At 32.5% G+C, this 20,441-nt stretch overlaps 1 protein-coding gene across 1 annotated transcript in view; it reads left to right on the forward strand.

Annotated features, from left to right (window-relative positions):
- The window catches only part of BBS9 (Bardet-Biedl syndrome 9), a 462,348-nt gene that overhangs the window by 228,424 nt on the left and 213,483 nt on the right, over nucleotides 1–20,441 (forward strand). Inside the window, exons 12-16 of the mRNA XM_003788573.2 lie at nucleotides 2,139–2,192; nucleotides 7,342–7,444; nucleotides 9,190–9,294; nucleotides 11,067–11,081; nucleotides 16,550–16,690. Coding sequence (XP_003788621.1) covers nucleotides 2,139–2,192; nucleotides 7,342–7,444; nucleotides 9,190–9,294; nucleotides 11,067–11,081; nucleotides 16,550–16,690 — 418 coding nt within the window. The remainder of the gene's footprint in view (nucleotides 1–2,138; nucleotides 2,193–7,341; nucleotides 7,445–9,189; nucleotides 9,295–11,066; nucleotides 11,082–16,549; nucleotides 16,691–20,441) is intronic.

A 20,441-nucleotide genomic window follows, 5' to 3' on the forward strand; every position in this document is an offset into this window, starting at 1 on the left:
CATTTTACTTCTTCCAACATTATCATCATCCTCGCCACCAGCACCTATATTTCACTACTTGTTTTGTTCACTGCTTTATCTTAAGTGCTTGCCAAATAGTGGGTGCTTAGTATATATACGGTCTACGAATGAATGAATACAAATGAGAAAAAGAAAGGATGAAAGGGGACTGTTTGGTTTATCTTGTTTAGTCTTCTGTAATCACTTGGTAGGGTATGAATCATTTTGTCTCATTGCCTGCATTTTGGGCAAAATCTGTGAAATTTATCTGTGTTTCTACTAAAAGTTGATTAATTTAGGAAAGTGGTTGGATTCACTCATTTTACCATATTTGGAGTTTATATCATATAAATCTGCCTGGGAAATGTCTTTGATATTTAGGTATTAGAGCATAATATAATAAGTAGTTGTCATGAGTTTTCAAAAATTAATGTTCATATAAATAGGCAGAGCAGATTGTGATAAAAATCATGTTAACATTGCTATAGTAAATTGGGTACACATAAAAAAGTTGGGCTATATATGAAAGGAACATTCACGCAGTAGTCACATAGTAGAGGTACTGTTTTAAACATTGGCCATTCAGCACACACCATTTTTCATTCTACCTGAAGGGTGTAGTCTGAGTGGAACATTTCTGCTTAGTTAGCTGACAAATGTATACACATTTTCCTGCTGTGGAAATGACTCTTTTCTTCTTTGTGCAACTTACATAATTTTTTCTAGGTTCTCTTAAACATAGGCTATTTAGAATGAGGAATTCCCTTCTTGTCCTTTAGGAACTTTTGGTCTTTATAGGAAAAAGCCTTTTGTGGTAGCACTATATTGTAATATATATTTCTCTATTGGTAGCACTGAATGCTATTTCCTCTTAACTAGGTGTCTCTTTCTAGCTTTATTTTCCCTGTGTTACTGTTTTTTTCCTTCTTGAGAGATTTCTTGAGAGTATCATTTTCACTCCATTGGAAAACATTAGCCCAGCAATTTATATGGCCTATGGTGCCATGGTGTCTTCTTATAGCTATTTCTCACTGGCTATAGGAAGACACCATTTTATGTTCTCCCAGGACTGCTGTCCTTGAAGTATCTAGGTATTTAGACATGGATTGAAAATAGCAGGAAACAGGAGATGTTGATTTCTCTTCTAGACTTGTGGACCGTAAAACATTTCCTGGATTTTAGCTAGAGCAAAAAGCCCTGATTAATATTTTATTTTGAATAATTATTATGAAAGCACATATCTCAAAAAGTAATATAATTTAAATTAGAATGGAATCTTTTATAGAAGAAATAAACATTGCTATCCATCTTGAGAAGCTGCATCAGACTTCATGTGGCTTAGTTCTTCTTAGTTAAAAAAACTTCAAAAATAAGCACTATAGATCATATTCATTGGTTGGATGGAGACTTTATAATTTTAATTATTCCCCTAGAATTCATATGGGTGTTATTAGAAAATATGTTACCCTTTGGTCTTATTCTATCATAGACTTAGAACCATAGAATGATTCTATCATAGAATCATTTTTTTACTTTCAGTATGCCACTCTAAAAAATACGTTATAAGGAAATGTTTAATTTATTATATTATACTATGTATTCTTTAAGGGGTAGAATCAGGTAACCTAAGCTGATGCTCAAAGAATATCTACTAAATTACTTTATAATATGGATTGGTAAAAAAAAAAAAAGTACACTTACACTTTTATTTTCCAGGTGGAAAGTTATATGTCTTAGATATTTGTTAATCAGAATGCATGTAGAATGTACATTTTTCAAGTTCAAAATACAGGGACCTAAAGGAATGGCATAATGTTCATCTGGGAAATACAAGGAAGCCTTCTCTCTATATATAAATCAATACTTTCAACATTTAGATATGGAAATTGAATGGTTTGATAAAATATGTGACTATCCTTTTCTTTTTCTAGGGGGTGAGTTTTTGAACATTAGCTTTGAGTTTCTAGATGAAGACATCCAAAAAACCACATTGACTCTTAATCTGTCAGAGTGATACATTCTTTATAGTTAGCTCCCTGTTTCGGTAGTGGGAAATATATATTGCATCCTTTGTGTTCAATCACTGCTGTGTAATATTGAAATCATTCTTTCCTGCCTTTTCACCTCTGTGTTTACAGCAAGCCACTGATGCTGAAGTTGGAACTGACACTGTCCCTTCCATCTCAGTGAAGGTATTGTACAAGGTTTTAGACTGTAATGTGCAAACAATATTATGTATTTCATCATATCTGTCATTGTTGTTACCTTGTAAGTAGCTTATAGAAATGTGAGATAAACACTTTATAGGTGTTCGTCAGCTTTGAGTAGTGAATGGAAGACCTTCATTGTTACCTGCAATTATAAAATTGATAATTACATTTGTAGCATTTGTAATATAAATAATGTTATGACTTATCAATATTTTATTGTGTAGCATGATCTTCAAGCTCTTTTTAAAAAAGGTAAAATTAGCATTTAAAATCTGCTAAATGAATTGTGTCATCACCATTCATGATAGACCAATTGGTTGCTTGGTACATCATACTTAGCACAGTGTGAAATGTTATTGGGGAAGCACAGGAATGCTAATAATATCTTTCTTCTATGTATGATTATGTGTTTATTTAAATAGAATTCCGAGCCATCTATCTGCCATAACATTAGCTTTAAATTGATATATTTATAGCAAGAAAATATTAAATGAAGAAGCCACAAAGTAGAGTAGTGACAAATTGGTAGTCTTGGAAAAATAGAATATGAAGGATGTGGTTTGGGTTAAGAATTTTAGTCCTGTCATTGTAGAATTTTAGAACTAGAACTCAAATGTAGAATCCTCTTAAGGCATTTAGATTAAAATGTGGTAATCAGTCAGCACATTATTAAGCTGAAAATATTTATCACTGCCCAGACCTTGGAAACCAGGGAAAGTTGTGTATTTTGGCGATTCACTTAGTCAAAACTTGGACAGGGCTTTATATTTTCTTAGATTATGGGTTGCTGTCCTTGGAGGAGCTTGAGAGGGCACCAGGCTTTACCAATTGTGTTCGCTTACACTGGCCCCAGCGGGTGGCCCAAGTGTGGAGATCTTTGGTCGAAGTTGAAGGGAGCCCAATATTATAATGGTTTCCTAAGCTAATTTTCTTGGATTCTTGCCATTGGAAACAAGGGTGGTCTTTCCCCAGTCTCCCTTCCCCCGTCCAATCAAAGACTCTATCTTATTAATACTTCTGAGTCTGGAAAAGCTTTAGTGGCAAGAAATCAAACAGTTTAGGAAAAAAAATAACTACAGAGTTCCAGAAATGATCTATACTTTTGTGTGAGGAAACCTTGTGTGCTGATAGTGTTCAGACATATACATATAATATTTCAGAAGCACACTGTAAATCGCAAAAAGAAATGTGCCTTAACCAGATAACATTGCTCGTGCTAATTCTGCCCCATCCAGCCAACCAGGATTTATTGTTATAAACAAACACATCTTTCCCTCTCATGCAGTTCTTAGGCTTTCATGTAAAATAACCACCTTAAAATGACAATGTGACACTCTTGGAAAATTCTCCTTTATCCATGGAATTTACTGTATTTGAGTACTTCAAAGTCACACCTCTCTTTCTCATTGCCATTATAAAAGCACGAGAAGGAATGTAACACATAGGGTTGCACAGAGTTGGCTGTACTCACACAGCAGACACAATGACTTCCTGATCCTGTCTGACAGTTTCTATACAAATTTCTGCTATAAATCCTCTCCTTATGGCCTTTTATAACAACAGCAGCCAAGATATATAACCATGCAAGTTTCCATCATAATAAATCCTGTTAATTGAGAAAATTTTTCCATCCGTTCCAAGTCAATGAAGATGTGGCTACCTTGAGTATGTGTGTATGATGCGTGACCATCTACTCCAGGCAACTAGGCAGAGTGGTTGGGTGTTCATACCTAGCCTTTGGAGTCATATTTATGTATCTAGGATAAAAATTGGGTATTATATATCCTAAGGATTACATTTCATTTTCATTAGAAGCAGAAAATAGCATGGAAAATTCTTGTATTAATGTTTTATATTTTCTCCTTAATAATCTGTAATTATTTTTTTCTTAAAATATCTGGTTTATGATCTAGCCAAGTCTTAACTCTTTTTTTGGCTCAAACACAACTATTCTTTGTTACCGTAGTTATTTTTGTCACACATCTCCTTGATTCACATTTTTAAACTGCATAGCCCATTGTTGGGCTTTAGTAAATCTGTGTGTGAGAGCAATCATGATCATGTATCTAAACCAAATGCAGACCCTTCTTGTAACCATGTAAAGTTGTGTGATTGTTGTCTAAGTAGACATCATTATTTCAGGAAGAGTCAGAATGCTATTTTCAAATGGCTTATTATTACTTTAAGGAATTTTCATTTCATTTAAAAAACTGAGTTGTCAGAGACTTTTCTGGTTACAGTTTTCAACTCTTTAGTTGGGTTGATGGTCTTGGACATATTATTTGCCTTCTGTGAAGCTCTATTTTTTGAACTTAAAATTGAGGATAGTTTTTCATTTGGAAAGTTATTATGAGACTTAACCACAGTTGGTTAAAAGTGTGAGCCCTGGATGCCAGCAGTCAGAGGTTAAACTGTGGTTCTTCAACTTATAGTCATAGTGGCCTTTGGTAAATTACTTAGCCTCTCTGAGCTACAGTTTTCTATTTCTCTGCAAGAGGGTGTATGATAATGTGCGTTTTGCACTCTTGTGAAGAATAAATGAGATTGTGAATATAAATAACTTGTTAGCATGGTTGCATGAATATATTATATTAAATAGAAAGGCACTAGTGGTTATTATCACTAATATTATTAATTCTATGCTAAAATATATGTACAGGCAAGCATTATATTATTGTTAATAGTGAAATTCTTAAATTGTGTCCTGCTTATTTAGTCGATTAGTTATTTGAAAGACAATTGTCTGTGGTTCTTGTATAGTTTCTACTTGCCATAATTACCAACAGAGTTTTACTAAAAAGGTATTGTGTTTATGATGGTCATACGGAGGAAGTTTTGTTTGTAGCATGACAATTCTCCAGGTATTTCCATGGTTTACATAGTAAAAATTGAGGGTTCATTGTACATTCTCTTTATCATATTTATTTGCATCAATAGCTGTTTTAAAAAAAATTTGCTTTGCAAGTCAAATTTTTTTTTTTTTTTTGAGACAGAGCCTCAAGCTGTCCCCCTGGGTAGAGAGCTGTGGCATCACAGTTCACAGCAACTTCTAACTCCTGGGGTCAAGTGAGTCTCTTGCCTCTGCCTCCCAAGTAGCTGGGACCACAGGCGTCTGCCACAATGCCTGGCTATTTTTTGGTTGCAGCCATCATTGTTGTTTGGTGGGCCCGAGCTGGATTTGAACCCTCCATCTTAGGTGTATGTGGCTGGCGCCTTAGCCACTTGAGCCACAGGTGCCGAGCCGCAAGTCAAATTTTTTATATTTAATTTATTTTTAAGTTATACCAAATGCTCACATCACTTAAAATTAATGTAAGACATGTAATGAATCTAATTATATGCACTTTATATATACAGTATAGATTATATATAAGTAAGGAAGAAGTGATACATGCTTTTTACTTAAAACACAAAACTTCTTTTCTTAACAATAGGAATGTTCTTGAATTGTGTCAGTTAATAGTGTGTGTCTGTCTCATATAATATAGTTTAGTAACTAGACGGAACTACTCCATAGCAAAAGTACTGTGTAGAATTATGGTTCTCAGCCAGTGCTTCCTGTGGTACATAAGAATCACCTGGGGAGCTCTAAAGAAATGCCACATATTCAGGTCAGCCCCTCCAGAGATTGGTCAACCCCTCCAGAGACTCAGTTGGTATAGTAACTGTACCTAGGCAGGTAACTGTGCTAAGTCTGGTTTGTCACATCAGCCATTTGTGATGAAATCATCTAAAAGAGATTATTCAAAGAGGCTGGAACTTTTGGGAGACTAAATGCAAAGAGAAAGTGTGCCCAATGGAAGCCAGATCTTTAAGCCTTTTCTTTGATAGCTTGGAGATGATGTCCCTTAGCATTGTGGTCCAGTGAAGAACCTTGGGCCTGGTGGTTACTAAAGACAGTGCTTCTCAGGGGGGAGTGAGAGAAGTCTTGGCCTTCTCTGCCCATGCAAACTGTTACTTGAGAGTTCTTAGCTATTGGATCTTAATGGGGTAGAAAGGTTTTCTTTCTTTCTTTCTTTCTTTTTTTTTTTTGTTCTGGGCTGATTTGAACCCACCACCTTCGGCATATGGGCCCAGCACCCTACTGGGAAGATTTTCTTAGCATCACGAAGCAAGAGCAGCAGTTTGAAAATGTAGCCACTTTAGAAATTTAGTAGTCAATATTTGCTATTCTTTGATGTTTTCCAGAATTAGTTATGTGATAAATTTTTTGTGTTCGGTCATGGAAGAAAATGCAGTGCTTTGATATTTATCTAGACTAGTATATTTATACACCTCATAAGGAAATCTTGAGAGAATTATTAACTTGTTTGAGAGGAAATATACTGATACTTTTAAGATAAACAATTCATGATATTATAATCGTACATAAAAGGAAGAATGAACACACATAACATTTCATGATGTAGTTATTCAATAGCCATAAGGGCAGATTTTTCTTTTCTTTTGATAGAACATTTTAAACAGCTTTATTGAGGTATAGTTCATAAACTATACAATTCCCTCATAATATACAGTCAATGATTTTTAGTAAACTATCAGAATTATGCAATCATCAGTGTAATCCAATTAGAACATTTTATCTCTTCTAAAAGAAATGTCATACCTGTTAGCTGTTCTTCCTTATCCCCGCAATCCCTGAGCAACTCTCATTCTACTTTATTTCTCTATAGATTTGCTTATTCTGTACTTGTCATATAAGTGGAATAATATATATTTTTTTGTGAATGGCTTAGCATAATGTTCTCAAAGTTCACCCATGTTTTAGTATTTATCAATATTTCATTTCTTTTTATTGCGGAATAATATTTTATTATATGGATATGTCACTTTTTATTTTTACATGTTCATCATGATGGGCATTTGGATTGTTTCTACATTTTTTGGCTATTATAAATAATTCTGTATGAACATTTGCAAGTTTTGGGGTAGCCATGTTTTCATTTCTCTTTGTATGGAATTGTGAAGATAATGGTACATTTAAATTTAACTTTTTAAGAAACTGACAAACTATTTTTCTTTAACAGCTCTAAATAATGTTTCCTAATTATTTTCTAGTGATTTTTAAGTAGTTATGCTAATCTATCAATTTAAATGTAATTTTCTTTTGATAACAATTTTTGTTCTTTAGATCACATTACAGAATCGAGTGGTATTACAGAAAGCCAAATTATCAGTCTATGTGCAACCACCATTAGTGTTGACTTGTGATCAGTTCAACCTTGAATTTATGAGTAAGTTTTTTGTTGGTGTGATGCTTGCTTTTTTAAAATTTTAATGTTAGTATGCTTATTTTGTGTTTATTATTTCTTATCTGAATAGTGAGACTGAGATCATCCCAGACCAATAATTGTGTTCTTTTGCTTATATTTTCCCTCTAAGCATCAAGCATAGACTTTTCAGTCAAGGATTGTTGCGTTGAATTAATTTTGGGGGATTATAGATTTTTTAAGTTCAATCTGTGATTCTTTTTAAATGCTAAAACTTGGAAGGCTTTCTTTCTTGGTGTTTCTCTCATGATCTATTTATTGAATCAGTAATGTTTGAAGAAAGAATATTGGCTTTAGAGTTTGGCCTGAGTTTGAATCCTAGCTTTGATGCTCATGTGATATGTAACCTTAGGCACACTATAGTAATCACTTGGAGCTGCAATTATTTTAATCTGCAAAAAAGGGATACCGTCTTACGGGGTTGTTTTGAGGATTTAAGTTATCTATAATAATGTTTAAAATAGTAGAAATATCGTAAATGGCAACCCTTAGTAAGATTTCTTTTCCCTTATTTTTTCTTTTTTTTTTGAGACAGAGTCTTACTCATAATCTTGTTCTGTCTCCGTGGCTAGAGTGCCATGGCCCCAGCCTAGCTCATGGCAACCTCAAACTCCTGAGTTCTAGTACTCCTCCTGCCTCAGCCACCCAAGTAGCTAGGACTACAGGCATATGCTTATTTTTCTGTTTCAAGTAGAGATGAGGTCTTGCTTTGCTCAGGCTGGTCTCGAATTCTTGAGCTCAAGTGATCCTTCTGCTTTGGCCTCCTAGAGTACTAGGATTATAGGAATGAATTACTGTGCTCAGCTAGTAAGATTTCTTACTACAGAATTTTTTACCCTCAACCACTTTTATCTAAGTTGTCATTAGTCTTGTTTAAATGATCCTTGAATTATCTTTCAAGTCTTTCCCTTTTTTTGGTTTACTAAGCTCTTCAGCTAAGGCTTTTGTCTCTTATTCATGAGTCAAAGAGTATCTCTTTTGCCTCTTACCCTTAACGGATTGCCTGACAGTTAGTAGGAACTCAATAAATATTCATAGAACGAGTAAGTAAACGATTGAGCAATTATAAGTGGAATAATATAGTTATCCACTATATTTGTATCATTTGTAGATGATACCCAACTATTCAATTCTTACTTTAATAATTTTTTGTAATTTTTCCAGTTTATCTTTCTAAAACACATTCTGAACTACTTATTTTTGCAGTTAAAAATCTCTTTAGGCTTTCTAACACAGATCGGAGGCTAAGTACATGCACAATCTAGTAAGTTGATCCCCCTTGTTCATTTTCCCCTGAAATCTGTATTCTAGCCATGATAATGTACTATTTTCCTCTCTAATTATTTGTTCTCTGGTGTACCTTTTTTCTATTCATGCTGCCTGTTCATTTGAGTAAAGAGAAGCAGTGGTAGAATGCTAGATACTTTATACCTTGTTGTAGGGTTATCAGAGTTCCTATTTCTGGTATTAGCTCTATGACATTGGGCAAGTTTCTTAATCTCTATATTCCAGTTTCCTTTTGCATAAAAAATGAGGACAATAATAATACTCATATTATAGATTTGTTATGAAAATTAAATTAAAGCACTCCATTTAAGGTGCTTATTATAGTACCTAGCATGTAATGAGTACCTTGTACATTTAAAAACTGTTGTTAATACCAGCTGTCCCAAATTACATAATTTATGTTATTTTTACATTGCTTATAGCACCAGAGATGACTAGAACAGTGGTTTTTTCTGTTTATCTGAAAAGAAGTTATTTACCATCTGAATTGGAAGGAAATGCTGTTGTTTCTTATACCAGACCAACAGGTAAACATAAACTTGCTCACAAATTTACAGACCTAATCATTCCTTTAAGTTATTGGAGTTATAAGTTAAATGCTTGTGTGTTTAAGATGGGAATATGTATTGTCAACTATAATTAAATGAAAAAAAATTCAGTAAAATTGTATGTTCTAATTTAATGTGTTATGAGTAGTGATAGGTCTACTTAGCTGATTTTTGTATATATAACATTTGATTCCCTCTTTTTACTTAATGTTTTGTATATAAAATATTTGATTTTCTCTTTTTACTTAATAGCACATCTGATATATTTTTATTACCATTAGAAGAGTATTATCTAGTTATATTTCATTTACTTGAACTAAAGGCTAGTCTGAATTAGTAAAAAAGAATATTAGGGATTAGTCTAACATCAAGGCAATATTCAAAATTTTAGATTTTAAAAGGCTGTCTTTAGGCCGGGCGGGATTCAATTGTTGTCAGTTTCAACTTAGTTGAGTCTCATTGGATAGTTTTTTCCCCTGTGTAATGCATTTTTCATGGTAACAGTTTGATAAGCAACTGATTGATAGAAAATAATTAGTAGTCATTGCCTTTTTACTTGAAACATAGCTTAGCTGATAATAGCATATTTCAGCAGTATTTGTGTTTTTAAACATTTCTGTACAATTTTAGAAGTTTAAAAAGTGTCTCCTTTTCTCCTCTCTATTTATGACCATTTTGCTTTGTTGGCATTGTTTATCATAACTGTAGCTTTTTTTCCTTGTCTAAGTGAATTTTCTGGTTTATTCACTGGCAGCTTTATATGCTCTGTTATAATATTATAACTTAAGTAAATTTAAAAGTCAATTTCTTCTACTTTATAAATTATTTTTCTTTAAATTATTAAGAAAAAAATATTTTTAGTGAGAAATAACCATGCTAGCCATTTACCATATTTTCAAAATATGGGTTATATAAATATAGATATAAAAATTATATTTATTAGGGTTATATAATTATTATTTAGGGTTATGTAAATATAAAAAATTTTTAAAAATGAACAATATTTTTATGTTTAAATGGCTTTGATAAAGCTGACTTCATAAAGAAATAACAACTTCCCTAAAAGAGTATGTAACGATAGACCTTTTGGTTAGATATTTAATTTTGAGTAACAAAATTAAAAAGTGAGAACTATTTGGGTAAGATCTCTGAATCACTTATTAATTGAGCTTCTTGATAAAAATAGGCATTATTACACCTTATTTATACTATAGAAAATACAGTTGTAGAAACTACTGATGCCTTAATTTAAGCAATTTAAGCAATTTAAGCAATTTTTTCAAGGAAAAGGTAGTATATTGGTTGAAAATAAATTTAAAGTAGAAAAATAGGTAAACAAGTAGTAGAAAGTAGTAAAAATATACTGTAAAGTTATAATAGCAGTTGGTGAGATTGTGATTGCACTTCTGTGGCTATTGTGCTTTTCTATAGACAAAAAAAGAAAGATATTACTCCATAGTAATATTTACTAATCATATATCTTTATTTTTTGCCACATTTACATTAGAATAACAATCTTGTGGACTTCTGTGATGACAATGTATATCGCATTCATTTATTCACGTTATACCCTTCATTTGTGAATTGACTTTGTGTTTGATTGGAGGGTCATTTAAACCATCTGTGAGAACCTTGAAAGTTTTAATTTATATTTTAGTAGATGTGTATTAAATTTGTGTTGCAACTTCACCACAGATAATTTGTTGTATTCTTTCTCCTCTGCTCCTTTTTGTGTTGCCTGCGATGGATAGATCGAAATCCTGATGGTAAGTGTAAGATCATTTTGAAAAAAATGAATCTGAGAACTAAAATTTGGTTGATGAATTCGTATTATACCATAAATGAAACCTTCTTATGTACTGCTATAGGAAATTTCTTTAAAATAATACAATGGCTCGATGCTGCAATGGCAAGCATAATGCATGTTTCCATAGAGAGTTGTCATTATTAGTTGTTCTGAGTTATGAGAAAGAATCATGTTAGGAGTAAGAACAGAATTACTGGCTCGGCACCTGTGGCTCAAGCCAACCACATACACCTAAGGTGGCAGGTTTGAATCCCCAGCCCGGGCCCGCCAAACAACAATGATGGCTGCAACCAAAAAAAAAAAAAAAAAAAAAAAAAACGGCCGGGCATTGTGGCAGGCGCCTGTGGTCCCAGCTACTTGGGAGGCGGAGGCAGGAGACTTGCTTGAGCCCAGGAGTTGGAGGTTGCTGTGAGCGTGATGCCATGGCACTCTACCCAGGGGGATAGCTTGAGGCTCCGTCTCAAAAAAAAAAAAAAAAAAAAAAAAGAACAGAATTACTTTTAGAAAAACATCAAAGGTGTGTCATTAACAACTTATTTCTTTAAATCATTCGTTGTTTACCAATGCTCTGTTATTTTATTTTACTTAAAATAAAGGGTAAGGGAAAAAAGGTATTTATCACCAAATTCTAAATTATCTTTCTACATGACCCAACAGACCTGCCTCTCTCTCTCTCTCTCTGACTCTATGGGCCTCTATCTTGTTTAGAATTTGTAGGGGAATATGATCAAAGTTCTGCCCCCCCCTTGAATTTGCTTGGGTCACTATTAATTGTTTCTCATTTTATTTTCTCCAGATCTTTTGCTTATGACTCTGCTATAATTCTGATCATAATATGAGAATAAGTTTATTCCTTAGGTGTCCTTCATAGATTTTGAACTCTTTAAGAACAGAGATCAAGTAAAAAAATATTTTTTACTTTGATTGTTTTTCCTCCTAGATAGAGACTTAATGTTGCAGTGTATCTGTATCAGTTAAGATACATTTTAGATAATAATATTAATTAATAATAGGTAAATATAATTAAAATGCACTAGAACCTCTCTGTATATCGACCATCTAAGGGACTCTAACAGACTGGTCAACATACAGAGGTGGGCAACATAAGGTATTAACCTACTGAACTCTGTACATGTAGTCCAGGTCTCGTCTATGAGAATTAGGCCAACCTAAGGAAGTGGCCATTGTAAGAGAGGTGGTCAACTATGGATGTTCTACTGTACTTAAAAAAATAATGGTAATATTTACTCATACAGTTTGGGTGTTGCCAACAACCTGATTTGCATAGTACATATTATTTTGATATCTGAAAGGTGAACATATATTAATATGAAAAATGTTTTAATAGAAGTAAATGTTTGGCTTAATTACAAAGTATACTTAACAATTAGATGTTGGGTCATTGAAAAATCTCTCATTAATAATGAATATTTATATTTTTATTTGTAAGATCTCACATAACTCATAAGATTTTGAACTAAAATTTGTGAAATACCATATTATTATCCCACTTATTTGTTTTAAGTTTAAAAATATCAGTAAAGGTTGTTATTGAGAGAAATTCATTCCCTCTTACTATAAATTCAGCTCAAACTATGAGAAAAATAATCACAATTTATATACGTTTTAATGTTCCAATACAAAGTTAAAGCTGGTATTAATAATCTCTTCTAATGTATTTTAAAATTATAATTAAGCGTTAGGGAGTAGAGTTAAAATATTCAACTGCACCTAGTAGGCAAGAAAATAATATGTTGCCACTTAGGGCTTATAACACATGGCTTCATATTTCAAAGACTGATTCATTTTATTGTCCTGATCTGTTCAGTCTGTATTGCAGATAAGCAGTTCTGCTTTTATATGTGGAAAAAGAGAAGCAAACGAGGTTTTATGATGTCCCATAAGGGTTAGTCTCCATTATTTCTGCATTAAAGTTACATGACATGGGCAGTGTAAAACATGACTGCAGATGAAGCACAGTACGTAGCCAGACATAACAGGAAAGGATCAAGGAAATTCTGGCTACCAGACATTGCTACTGCTTTGGGGTTCCTTGTTTTCAATATGAAATTACTCTAGCAGGCCCCTGGAAAGAGTTCTAAAGGCATGATATAGATGTGTAATATATAGATATAGTTATTTTTCTCTAATATACATATATACATATGTTCTTTTTTCTTTAGTACTATGTTCTTTTTTTTACCTTTTTTCTTTTTTAAAATAAGCACATTTTGGCTTTGCATTTGACAGTGATATTGATCTCTTAGGTTTGCCAGGTGAAATTAGAGTTCTCTTTCTAGAAAAATTGTTCTGTTAGAGGTAGTTTTGATGAGAATATTCTCTCTGAGTGTTACATAATTTTGTGATTAATTGCACCATGGTAGTTGTGATTATCCATTTCCTCTAGTAGGTTGGGAAGGGAAGTGTTTGAATGAGAGGTGATTATAGTTGGTAAGAATACTGCAGAATAAAGTCAGTCTGATGAATGACTAGGCCAATATTTGAGTAAAATAAATGATGAAGCTCTTTTCTCTCTGAGAGTTTATTCATGTTATACTCTTCAATCATGAAGTGACTTGATTTGTATTTGATTGGATAGTAATTTAGACCAGGCTCAGTTAACTTGGAGAGTTGAATAAGCCAGATATACTGTTTTGCCAACATAGAGAAAATATCAATGATGGTAGGCAAAGTTAGGACCAATAAGCCTATTTCAATGAAAACTGTACTGTTAGCAACCTTGAAAAATCATTAAATACATGCAATTTTTTCTTTATTACACATGTGTACATCCACATATACCTCTATGAAACACTGGCTTCATGTTCTTACATATAGTTACAGCCCAAACAGTAATTAGCAGCCGAATTTATACTTCAGGTTTCTTAAGAAAGTGTTAATCTCAATAGAAATGTGTCTAAGTATTAGAGATTGTATTTTGAAATGTTTGGTTTTTAATTTAATTTAATTTTAATCTGATGTGAATAATGCATTTTGATTTTTCTTCTAAAGATATGATTTCTTAAACTGGTTTCTAAAGGATTTCATACTTTTTTTACCCTAATGGTGAAACTTTGCAAGCTGTCATCCTTTAAAAAATAGCCATAATCATTTTTATTAAGTACAAGTATAATCATTTTTCAAAGTAATGTTTTCCAAATGTCCTTTGAGAAACAGGTTTATAATTCCTGGAGAGAAAAGATATTTTGGAGGAGTTCTACAAATCTTAGCAAGTTCAGACCATGGCTCTATAGTGTGTGATATTGTCATTAAGTGACCTCACTGAACTGTGACTCGAGTTACAATGTATTTCTCGTCTTGGGTTTATTAGTGCCTGAAATCCATTTGCTTTGATTCTGAAAACTTATATACACACCAGTTTATTTACCTCTGGGTTCTTAGAGATTTAGGGTAATAGTATCAAATATATAGACTCAGTAACAGAAAGCCAGAGTAAAAATTTTTTTTTACTCTGAATTTAGTCAGGACCTGGTCCAAGTGAAGTAGAGCCTTCAGTTTCCGTAGTATAGTTTTAGAATAACATTTACAATCACATTTTTGTTTGAATAATTAGATGAGAACTTCACTGGAAGTATATCAAAGATTGCTTCCTTTTGTGTACTACAAAATTGTCAGAATATGAAGCATTTTTTGTTGTTCATTAAAAATTAAGGCAATGGAAACAAGTTTCTGCTTCCTTGTTCTTTCCTGACTATAGTATTACTTGAGGCTGCAATTTATTCATTGTAGAGGTAACATACTCAGTAGATATATTTTCATTATTTGGGGGATATATAGAATATATGGAAATTTCTTTGAAGTCAGAAAAGGTAATACTTTCTAGTTTTTTTGTGGTGCTACTGATAGTTGTGCTTTGGGGAGTATCTTAGGTCGTGTTACTATAATATTTCAAGTCAAAACATTTCATCATGGTAAGGTACAAATGCACATGCCTCTAAAACCTCACAGAATGTCAAGAAATAATACCCTGGGACTTTTTTTTTCTTTCTTTTTTTCTTTTTTTCCTTGAGAGACACCACTTATTCTTTGCAGCTAGGATCCAGGAGAAGTGAATTTAACATCTGTTGGTTATGAGCAAAAAATGAGCTATGTAAAATTTGATGGATAATAGATTATATTGAAGAGAATGACAAATATGCTCCACATGCTCTGAAAAAGTATTTAATTGACCTCATATATCAAAATGCTTGCCATTGTTGATGATCTCTCACTATCCTAGTGGACAAATGGTACTGAAAAATGTACTCCTAGCTTGGATGTGGTGGAGTAAGCCACACAATTCCAATTGGCATTAGCAAAACATATTGCTAATTTCAGGGATCTTGTTTTGGAATCATGTCTCCAAACTTTAACTGCTTCTGCTTTTGCTATTTTTAAGCTGCTCACTGACTCCATTACAAAAAATAAAGGAATTAATAAAGTGTGCACCCATCAAGTAGAGGAGAACATTTTGAGTTTTCCCTTTTCCTATAGCAATATGCTAAGATACAGGCTTCTGTGTATTATCTTTCCTCTTATCCAGTCCAACAGAGAATCCCAGAATAGAAGGAGTGAAAACTAAGGTTATAGTATTCTTTTTCTAGATTTATATGTAGAGAACCTAGTTTACTTTGGTTTTAGTTCCATTCTCTGTAAAAATATTGAAAGAAGTGATTTTTTTAAACTTTAAAAATTCTTATATAAAATTTGTTTATTCAAATACCTATTTAAATATGCATGTATGAATATTGAATCAATTTGACAATTGAGTGACTATGAGCCTTCAAAAATGTCACTTAAAGTGATATGTAAAGTTAAATGGCTTGGGAAATGTTTAATTTGTGTAAAAGTAATATTCTTAATATTAATGTATGGGATGGACATGGACTTAAATAGAACTTCAGTAGAGCAAATACTGCTTTCATACCCATAATTGGTTGAAAACTATTAGTATAATTTGAATCTTTAATAAGTAAAAATAGCTAAAGATTTAAAATGTTTGCAGGTAGAGAAATTTTTATTTATGATCTTACAGAATCTTACTGTTATAAAATTTATGTAATTGCTCATTTTTGCTGATAGTCTTGGATTAGGGTTAGAGCTTTGAAGGTATTATTTCTGTAATTGAATGTTAAGTAACTATAATGTTTTATATAGTATCCAAATGTGATGATTTAAAAAATATGGTACTACTATTAAAGATATAAGTCATGCTTAATGTCCTTTTAATATTTTTTTTGCCTTGCATATTTTAAATCAGTAAAACAATGAATCATAGTAACACAGTAAACAGTTGTTTTTGTTATACTAAATGAAGTAGGCAACGAACTTATAAGACGTGTAGGTACTCAGACTACTAGTAGTATAAAAGTTTTTGTCAAATTATTTGCGAAATCTGTGAATCTACATTTCTCTCTTTTATTTCAGGCATTCCTAGAGTTATCCAATGTAAATTTAGACTTCCCCTGAAATTAATCTGCCTACCAGGTCAGCCTTCAAAAACTGCAAGCCACAAACTAACTATTGATACCAACAAATCTCCAGTCAGTCTTCTCAGTCTCTTCCCAGGTAGGACTTTTGAAGTAACATGCCTGTAGCATCAGAAATGCTAAGAATTTAGAATGGAATCCTTAATCAGCAGGTAATGATGGGGTAATTATCAGATAATTGTTAAGTTAGAATATAAAAATGCCTTAAGGATTTTTCCCTCTTGTTTGCCTGTTCAAAGGTGAATAGCTTGTATCAACAAGGTAATAAGGCATACCTTTTAAGTTTGATTAAAATTACTATAATCATTATTGTGCTTTAGTATTCAGAAATAAAAACATCAAATATTTCTTTCTAGACTGGAATTTTTGGGCTTGGAATATAAATATTTATTATTCATCTTCACTGTAAGTTTTTAGATATGTACCTTTGTAAAGTATATTCTTTATGCCTCTGAAAAGTAATCTGATAAGTAGGAGCTTTTTGTGGTTCTGCTATCCATAGCAGCTGGTGGGCCCAAATGTTTGTTCTGTAGATCTGGTTGTTTAAAGGGGCTTCATATTTAAAGCCTGCATATTACAGTTAAATTTTGGAGTAATTTGTGGTAGTGTGACTTTCTCCAGGTGTCAGTTTTTTTTTTTCCAGAGTCGCTTAGGAAATAGGCTTTGATTGGATCTTTAGTAACCAAGTGTATAAGTACATTACATCTATTAACTTTCTTGGTGATGGTGTGAAGTTAAGAAAATCTAGGGATGAAATCAATTCTTAAAATCTTACATCAAAAATCAATGCTGTTGGCTATCAGATGCATGTTTACGAGCATTATACTTTTAAATATTTATGTTATTTTTAGTTTATTAGTGTTGTAAATATACCTGTGCTGAACATCTTTATAATAACACTTTTATTATTATTTCTTTGATAGACATTTAAATACTGAACTTCCTGGTCAAACAAAGGATAAGAATATTTTTAAACCCTTTAAAATAGTTTGAAATAAAGTTTGAAACTGATTACCTAAAGGGCCATACCAGTGAACCCTATCAACTGTGTTTGAATGAAGGTGTCTATTAACCAAATCCTTGCTAGTAGAGAGTAGAGACATTTCTTTATTTCACATAAAGAAGTACAGAAGTGGCCAGTGGAAGCAGTTGTGGTAGTTAGTGACCGTTATCAAAGACCTGGCTTTTTTCTTTCTTTGCAATCTGTCATCTCTAGTATGTTGGCTTGGTGACAATAAGGTACGGCTTTTGATGAGATACCTTGTAAGACACCTCACTACAAGGCAGGTTAGGGGGAAAAGATAGTTATAGTAATGACAGTTACTTCTGTTAGAAAAGTATGTTTCTAAAAGGTTCCTAGGAAATTTCTACTCAATAGGGCTCAGTAACATAATTTTGTTACATGGCCTCCTCTAGTAGTAGGGAGGCTGAGAACTAATGTAGATGGCCTAGTGAAAAGGGGGTTGGGAATAGATGCTAAATTAGCTGACCATCGGTATATGCCATGATACCAGTAGTTTAATACCAAAATTTTACTTAGGCTGGGTGTGGTGGCTCATGACTATAATCCTAGCACTCTGGGAGGCTGAGGTGAGTGGATTGCTTGAGCTCAGGAATTTGAGGCCAATCTGAGCCAGAGTGAGATCCTGTCTCTAAAAATAGCTGGGCATTATGGCTCATGCCTGTAGTCCTAGCACTTCGGAGGCTGAGGCAAGAGGATCACTTGAGCTCAAGAGTTTGAGGTTGCTGTGAGCTGTGATTTCATCTTACTCTGCAGAGGGTGACAAAGTGAGACTCTGTCTCAAAAAAAAAAAAAAAAACTATTTCAATAAAAAATAAAATAAAAACAATTTTGCCTAAATGTAGTAACAGATAACAAAACATTTGATAATAATCTTTTATGCTTTCAAATATATCTCTCTTTGCTTGTCAGTAAATTTATATTTTAATTATTATATAATGTTTAATTGTTTGAAGGTATCATGTACACATCGTTTTTGGTACTTCTCTGTTTTCTTAGCAGAAATTCCTTAAAGAAAAATGATTGAGTTAATGGGTACGAACATTTGAAAACATTATCCAAATGCCAACTGCCTTCCAGAAAAATTGTTCTGAGATTTTACTGCCAGCATCAGGGTTCATGCTCATGGTAGCAGCTGGATTTGTTAAATCTTAAAAAATTTGTGTCATCATAGATGAAAAATGGCATCTTGTTTTTAGTTTGCACTTTGAAATTATTTGTTAGCATGGAATCTTAGAATTTTTTTATTAACTACCTGTATTCCTTCTTTTAGTTCTTTATTTTAAAGATTATATTTTTAGATAGCAAAATTATTAATAAGCCTTTTTTCATAGTTTCAGGTTTTAATGTTGTGCTTAGAATGATCTGTTCTAAAATTATGTAGAGGGAAAACTGTATTTAATTTGTAATATAAATACACATTTGACTTCTGCAATTATATGAGGTGCTCAGTGTGACTTGTATTCATATTTTGTTATTGGTGTATACTGAATATTATTGTTTTAACATACTTTTTTCCATGCTTAAAACATGTATACATATTGTTGGCACTCTCTGTATTTATTTATATTTTCTTCTGGTATTCATATTTTCATACTTTCTTTTACTCTCAGACATAGCTCTAGAACATATTTTCTGTGTTTTTTCTTTAAAAAAGCTTCATTGAAGCATAGTTTATGTACAATAAATTGCAAAAGTTTGATGTGTACAATTTTGATACTTTTTTATTTTAGTTTATACCTATGAAACCATCTCTACAGTCAGAGTGTTGGACATATTTATCACCCCCAGAAGTTTCCTTTTACCTATTGGTAATCCCTTGTTCCCTATCACCAAGCAACCATTGATCTGTTTCTGTGCCTATAGATTAATTTGCATGTTCTAGAATTTTACATAATGGAATTAAGCAGTTTTTTTTTTTTTTTTTTTTGTCTGCCCTCTTTGCAAATGTTTCCACCCCAGTCTGTGGCATGTACTTTCCTTTTCTTTGGAAAAGCAGAAGTTCTTAATTTTAATAAGCCCCAATTTATTAACTTTTATTTTATGGATAATAATTTTACTGTTGCATTTAAGAAATTTTACCTAATCCAATCTTGTAAAGTTTTTCTCTTTTTTTTCTAGAAGTTTTTTAGTTTTATATTTTACATTTAAGTTTCTTATCCATTTTGTGTTATTATTTATGTATAGTATGAAGTATGGAGAGAATTCATGTTTTTGCATTTTGGTATCTAATTGTTACCACATTGTTTTTTGAAGACTGTCTATTTCTACTGAATTGCCTTTTGTAACTTTGTTGAAAACCATCTGGTCATATTTGTATAGGTATATTTCTACTTTTTATATTTTGTTCTATTGTGTTTTCTTTATGCTTAACTATAAAGCAATAACATAGTGTCTTGATTACTGTAAATCTGTAATTCTTTTTTTTTTTATTGAATGGTAACTATGTACATTAATGCACTTCTGAGGTACAGTGTGGGGTTTTCACACATAATCCGAAACACTTCCATCAAACTGGTTAACATAGCCTTTGTGTCATTTTCCTAGTTATTATTTTAAAACATTCACATTCTGCTCTTAGAAAGATTTACTTGTACCCTTGTAAGATAAACCTCAGAAGTGATCCCTCCAATCCCTCTCCCTCCACCGTTTTCCCCCTCCTCTCTCCCTCCCACCTTCCCATATTCTTAGGCTGTTATTAGGTTATAGCTTACATATAAAAGGTATAAATTAGTTTCATAATAGGGGTGTGTACATTGGATACTTTTTCTTCCATTCTTGTGATACTTTGCTCAGAAGAACATTTTCC

Source organism: Otolemur garnettii, unplaced genomic scaffold (genome assembly GCF_000181295.1).
Source record: "Otolemur garnettii isolate 467f Iridium unplaced genomic scaffold, OtoGar3 scaffold00028, whole genome shotgun sequence".
In the NCBI taxonomy this organism is placed as follows: domain Eukaryota; kingdom Metazoa; phylum Chordata; class Mammalia; order Primates; family Galagidae; genus Otolemur; species Otolemur garnettii.